The 6,349-nt window shown below is 44.5% G+C and overlaps 1 protein-coding gene across 1 annotated transcript; it reads right to left on the bottom strand.

The window, feature by feature from the left end:
- Window positions 1-2,597: 2,597 nt before the first annotated feature.
- On the bottom strand, window positions 2,598-5,578 carry TMEM139 (transmembrane protein 139). The gene is made up of 2 exons (XM_010185896.1): window positions 5,331-5,578; window positions 2,598-3,144 (listed from the first exon to the last, which is right to left on the bottom strand). Exons 1-2 carry the CDS (start codon window positions 5,576-5,578, stop codon window positions 2,598-2,600), a joined length of 795 nt encoding a protein of 264 aa, XP_010184198.1.
- Between the last annotated feature and the right edge of the window lie 771 nt (window positions 5,579-6,349).

The raw sequence follows: 6,349 nt of genomic DNA, 5'->3' as shown, positions 1-6,349 counted from the left end.
ACCCAACCCTCCCCTCGCTCCGCCCCACGCACGCACAGGGGCACGTTCCTCCTTTCCGGGGGCGGCCCCAGCCATTCAAGCCATTCGAGCACCCTGCTTTGCCTCCAAGTCACGTGGCCAAAGGGGAGAGCCCCGCCCCTCCCTTGGCAAAGGCCGAGCTGAATGAGCGTCAAACCGACTGCGCGCATGCGCGGCTTCGCCTGCCCTCACGGCGTCGTGCCTCTTTCTGCCCAGGCTCGGCTGCGTTGGCGGCGGGGGGGTGGGGGGAGCTTCTCCGGAGGCTTGAATAACCCTTATAGGTACTGAAGACAAAATCGTTTGCTTTGGCCACCTGGATTTCTTCCTGACTCCCAGCAATTTGATGCGCTCAGAAAGTTGCCCAGCTTAGGCCCTAAGTTCTGCTCCTGCATCTGTGCTGCTTTTTACTCTGGTTTGTTCTGTGTTTGCAGCTACAGGAGCAAGATGCAAAAAGTGATTTGCTTTAAAAAAAACAACCTCATTGCCTCTATCAGCAGTTTTGTCTCTCACAATACTTTTATGATAGAGACATCATAGTTGTTTCATAGTTAATGATATTGAAGTGATTCAGCTATAGATTTAGAAATGGAACTCCTCTTTCTAAGCCAAGATCAACAAATAAGCAGAATACAAGCAAAAGGTTGCTTTGTGGTGTGTTTCTTTTGGGAGGAAAAGTGAATAATGCCACCAGGTATTTTTAGTACAGTCTCATTTATTTATAAACAACATAAAAAGTGTTTTTTTTAAACTGTAAAGAATCAAACAATAACAAATAATTTATTTCCTTCTGGCTTATGGTTTGATGTTTCCTCATATGAATTAAAAATGATGCAGTTCTACTAGACAAGGCTGTGATGATTGCTGCTGTCCTCCATAGGAGATTCGGACCACTATATCCTTTTTTTTGAATTATTTGGACATTCACCAGATATGAATACTTCTTTGCATACTGCAGACCACTTTAATGCTGCAGAGCCCGTCAGTTTACCTCACTCATTTTATAAGATGGGACAGCATCACTGATCAGTGAGATCTAAAACCTGGTTCCATCCTAGAGCCATTGTGATGGAGACTGCCAGTGCCTGGGGACTGCTATTCTCTGGTGCTCTCCACTGCAGCCATGGCCTCAGGGGACAGACTGGCCCTTTCCAGAGTCCAAAGAGAAGCCTCCATGCACAGCATTGTTATGGGGAACTGGGGGGCTGTTGACCTTTCCGTGCAAATGTTTGCCACAATGTCAGTAAAGTTTCTCAAGCAATCCGTTTGGAGCTCTAGTACAGCAGAGCACACCCTCCTGCAGAGCTGCGAAGACTGGTGGTCCAGTTGGAGGATACTTATATGTGTGTGTATGCCACTGCCAGCCTCTCTTACAGGAGAAAAATTGCTATTATCTCCCTCTTGTCCGCCACTGCAGGCTGTGTGGGATGAGAACCTTGTGAACAGTGGAAGTGATTTCAAGGAGCTGTGCTTGCCACCAGCTTTTCGACTGCCAATAAGAGGTATCAGGTGGTGCCAGCTTCAGGATGAAGACATCCACCCTCCCCTCAGTCACGCTGCAGCACAGAACAGGACATGGAGTGAGTGCAGCAGAGGTGTAGAAACAGTGCAGACTGTAAATTTGTGTTGCTGCACAACATCAACTCGGGGAACTGCAGCCTCAGTCTCTCAGTAGGGATTTTGGGGTTGCTGGAGGTCACAGAGCTCTCAGCAGTACTGCTGTTTGTAATGCACAGGCAGAACCTGCCAAGTGCTGCTTCTATCACTCCCCTTTCTGAGGCAGCTTCACCTGGCTGCATCCTACAGTCCTTTTACGGAGGTCCTTTGATAACAGAATCACAGAATCACAGAATATTAGGAATTGGAAGGGACCTCGAAAGATCATCCAGTCCAACCCCCCTGTCAGAGCAGGATCACCTAGACCAGGTCACACAGGAACATGTCCAGGTGGGTTTTGAATGTCTCCAGAGAAGGAGACTCCACAACCTCTCTGGGCAGCCTGGTCCAGTGCTCTGTAACCCTTATGGTAAAAAAGTTTTTCCTCATGTTCATATTGAACCTCCTATGCTCCAGCTTGCACCCACTGCCCCTTGTCCTGTCATTGGCTGTCACTGAGAACAGCCTGGCTCCTTCCTCCTGACACTCACCCTTCACATATTTATAAACATTAAGGAGGTCACCCCTCAGTCTCCTCTTCTCCAAGCTGAAGAGACCCAGCTCCCTCAGCCGCTTCTCATAAGGGAGATGCTCCACTCCCTCCATCATCTTTGTGGCTCTGTGCTGGACTCTTTCAAGCAATTCCTTGTCCTTCTTGAACCGAGGCGCCCAGAACTGAACACAATATTCCAAATGCAGTTTCACCAGGGCAGAGTAGAGGGGAAGGAGAACCTCTCTCCACCTACTAACCTTACTCTTCTCCTCTGTAAAGGTGCATCTCCAGTTTGTTTGAGCATTGTTGCTGTATATAACATGACTTTCCTCACAGTGGTTTTATGTATATGCCAAGACAAAGCACTGTGGTATTGCATTGATTTATATTTTGTGCAAAAAATTCTAGTGAGATCAGAAGCTGTATCTGTAGCTCAGCTCTGGTTCAAAGAATGGTGAGACAAACTTTTACAGTTTTGGGTGTTAAAAGTCTCAGGTCTTTCACCTTCCCTCCAGGAGCACTCTGTATTGGCATGAGGGTTTGGTTCTGCATTCATAGAAGGTGAAATTGAATGTAACACCGAAGGCTGGAAAGCATCTTCAAAGACCTCATCGTTGATGGCACTCTCATAAGCAGGTGGTGGAGTGAGTGGCTCCAGTGGCTCAAACCTGTCTTCAACACCTTTCACTTCATGGATGTCCGAAACAAACCGCTGCAGTCTTGGAGGCAACACCAGCTGCAACTGCACCCTGCAGCCTGTGCCTGTCTCACGGGTGTGCCTTGTCTCTGATGCCACTGATGCCCTGAGAGCCTCCACCATAATCTCTTCTTGGGCAGATGATTCAATAACTACGTTGTAAGGAGGAGGCTCATTCAGTGGTGAGGGCACTAAGCCTGGGTTGGATGTAATCGTCCATATTGCTGGAGCTGACATGGTCATCACCTCCTCATAGGTAGGTGCTTCATAGGCAGCGTTCACCCTACGCACAAAGAGAGGAATGGCAGTTACACTCATTATTTTACAGCTTAGTTTAAGCAGAGGCAGGTAGGCCAGATAGTGCACTAGAGGGACCATGCTACGATCAATAGATGTCAAAGGATATGTCACGTGGTATTACTGTATGTGATATTCTGCCACAGAATCAGCTCAGTTGTCCGGCCAACTTAATTTCTTGCTTGCTGGTCTAGGCAACGGCTTATTTGACCATTCTTCCACACTCTCTAGAACAAGTAAAAAAACCCATGTGGGGTTTCACTGTCCTAGACTTAGCTCTGATCATAGAATCACAGAATATCTCAAGTTGGAAAGGGACCCATAAGGATGATGTCCCTCATTTAAAATCTCCTACCAGTTAAAATCATAGAATCATGGAGTCGCTTAGATTAGAAAAGACCTTTAAGATCATCGAGTCCAACTGTTAACCTAGCACTGCCAAGTCCACCACTAAACCATGTCCCAAAGCACCTGGGAACCTGTCTTTTAAATATTTCCAGGGAAGGTGACTCAACCACCTCCTTGAGTTCCAGTGACTGATAACCCTTTCAGTGAAGAAATTTTTCCTAATCTCTAATCTAACCCTCCCCTGGCGCAACTTGAGGCCATTTCCTCTCATCCTATCACTAGTTACTTGGGAGAAGAGACCAACATCAACCTCACTACAACCTCCCTTCAGGTAGTTGTAGAGTGCAATAAGGTCTCCCCTCAGCCTCCTCTTCTCCAGGCTAAACAGCCCCAGTTCCCTCAGCCGCTCCTCATAAGACTTGTGCTCTAGACCCATCACCAGCTTCGTTGCCCTTCGCTGGACATGCTCCAGAACTTCAATCTCCTTCTTGTAATGAGGAGCCCAAAACTGAACACAGGCTCATGTTGAGTCAGCTGTCGACCAGCACCCCCAGGTCCTTTTCTGCCTGGCAGCTTTCCAGCCACTTATCCCCAAGCCTGTAGCACTGCATGGGGTTGTGACCCAAGTGCAGGACCCGGCACTTGGCCTTGTTGAACCTCATACCCTTGGCCTTGACCCAGGTCCCTCTGTATAGCCTGTCTACCCTCAGGCAAACGAACACTCCTGCCCAACTTGGTGTCTTCTGCAAAGTTACTGAGGGTACACTTGATCCCCTTGTCCAGATCATTGATAAAGATATTAAACAGAACTGGCTCCAGTAGTAACTATTTTTCAGAATAAAACAGGACCTTGCTTTTTAACACATGAGCTCAATATTCACCTATTTTTAAGAAGTGGAGAAAATTAAGTATTTTCATTTAGTTTAAAGAAGGACAGTAACTATTCTGTGTTAAAAAGAATTTCTGCAGAAAAAAAATGTTACTTTAGAAACATTTTCCTTTTTAGGTTGTATTTTTAAATAAACAGATGGTAATTTTCTTCTAGTATGCCCTCAAGTTATAGCAAAGCCCAATATAGACTTCTTTTTATGTAATCTTTCTAAAAATAAACACATAATACAATTTTTGCCTTTCTACAACACCTTGTATTTGAGAATGTCAAGTCATTTATGGATGTGGATTATGATTATCTGGATTATACAGACAAGGAAGCAAAGATACAAATAAATTTAAATTCTCCAAATAAAGTAGGCAAATCAGTGCTAAATTAGGTGATGCTGAGAACCTGCAAACATACATGAAGCCAAGAAGATGTGGGAATATTCAGAGCCTCTCAAAATCAGAGCTTATTAGTGCCAAGTTGGGTTTTTAAGACTGAAAACACACCCAGTTACAGGTTCCTTTTAAAAGTTTGCCAAGGAGCAGTTGCTCTGGAGATAAGGTTTATAGAGCAAAACGTAGCTAAGATTCAGTACTGCTTCAGCATTTTTTTCTTTTTCCATGTCTGACTCATTGTTTGGCAAGACTTGATTACTCAAAGAAACATAAAACTAGGCCTGGATCTGTTTAACCTTGAAAATTGTTAGTAGATCAGTTTCTGGAGGGAAAGGAAATATATGCTGAACAAGATATGGGCTACATGTGGCACAGTAATTTGCAACCTCTATCCAAAGAATGAAGAAAAACAACCTATTAAGAACTTTTGTCTTCTGGAATGAAGTTTGTGTTTGGTGTCCTAGGGGAAGGGCATCAAAACAATATGTCAAATGGCCATATCTGGGGAGAGAGAGTTAAAATAAGAAGAATAACCAGGCTGCTGCTTACCCTTCTTGGTTTTGTCTGTTTGGAGGTGCCTCATTCGTGACCCGTTGGTGCTGACTCTTCAGGTAACACTCAACAAACACACTCAGCAAATAGCCGACCAGGCACACTCCCCCTACTCCTAGGAAGAAGTAGCTTACTGGGTTGATGTTAGATGAAATGGCCAGCATGGTGACCCCAATGAGAAGAGAAGCAGTGAAAAGAAGCAGCAAGGCTTGGCGGATGTTCTTCCAGTGTGTCTCTAACCACATGGTAGTGCAGATGGTGGGAGCAAACAGTTGAGAACAGATGGGCAGTTAAGAGGACAGTCATCTGTGGAAGATGGAATAGTTTTTTCAACGTGACACATGAGCATACAAATGCATTATCAGTATCATGACCAAAATAAGAATATACTCAAGTACATGCTATCATGAGAACACATCGCTATGCACATATGTGATAAGCCTGGTAAATCTATGCATAAATACATGCCAATGTAAATGGACTAGAATTTCCTATGTGAATGCACATTGAATAATAGGGACTCTGGGACACACAGTTGAAGACATAAAATGCATAAATAGGCTATCAGCACTTATCGCCAGGCTTATCTTAAAAGGTTTAACTTCTTAATAGAACTTAGAGCAGTCAAGGATGCAGATTTGAGGTTACTATGAGAGTGAAACAGAATAACATTAAAGGTTAATTCTAGGACATTTGTAGATTGCATAGTGAAGGTTCAGACACTAGTTCAGATCCCAGAAGAAAAGTAGCCTTATTAATGGATCTGTCTGCCCCAGTAAATTGAGCATCTAACTTCAAGGTAGCATTATAGCAATAACATTACTTTAGGTTTTAGATCTAGCTGGGGTATGTCTGTTTTTTGCAAAAATGTAGGCAGGTATTTGAATAAATGCCTATACCCTCAGTTCTTTTTCTGTTTATGTGCTTTTTTGCACCATCCTCAAGCATTAAGAGCCCCTCCTGTCCCCAATTCCAAACCGATGTCTGTGAAAGAGACAGCAATTGTCACTGTACGC

Source organism: Mesitornis unicolor, unplaced genomic scaffold, assembly GCF_000695765.1.
Source record: "Mesitornis unicolor isolate BGI_N332 unplaced genomic scaffold, ASM69576v1 scaffold9496, whole genome shotgun sequence".
Lineage (NCBI taxonomy): Eukaryota > Metazoa > Chordata > Aves > Mesitornithiformes > Mesitornithidae > Mesitornis > Mesitornis unicolor.
The sequence above is the reverse complement of the archived record's forward strand: the minus strand, read 5'-3'. Positions and strand labels throughout refer to the sequence as shown.

Coding starts and splice junctions, on each gene's coding strand:
- TMEM139 (XM_010185896.1), bottom strand. CDS start 5,578: ATGTGGTTAGAGACACACTGGAAGAACATCCGCCAAGCCTTGCTGCTT. Junction 3,145..5,330: donor AACAGACAAAACCAAGAAGG/GTAAGCAGCAGC, acceptor CTTTGTGCGTAG/GGTGAACGCTGCCTATGAAG.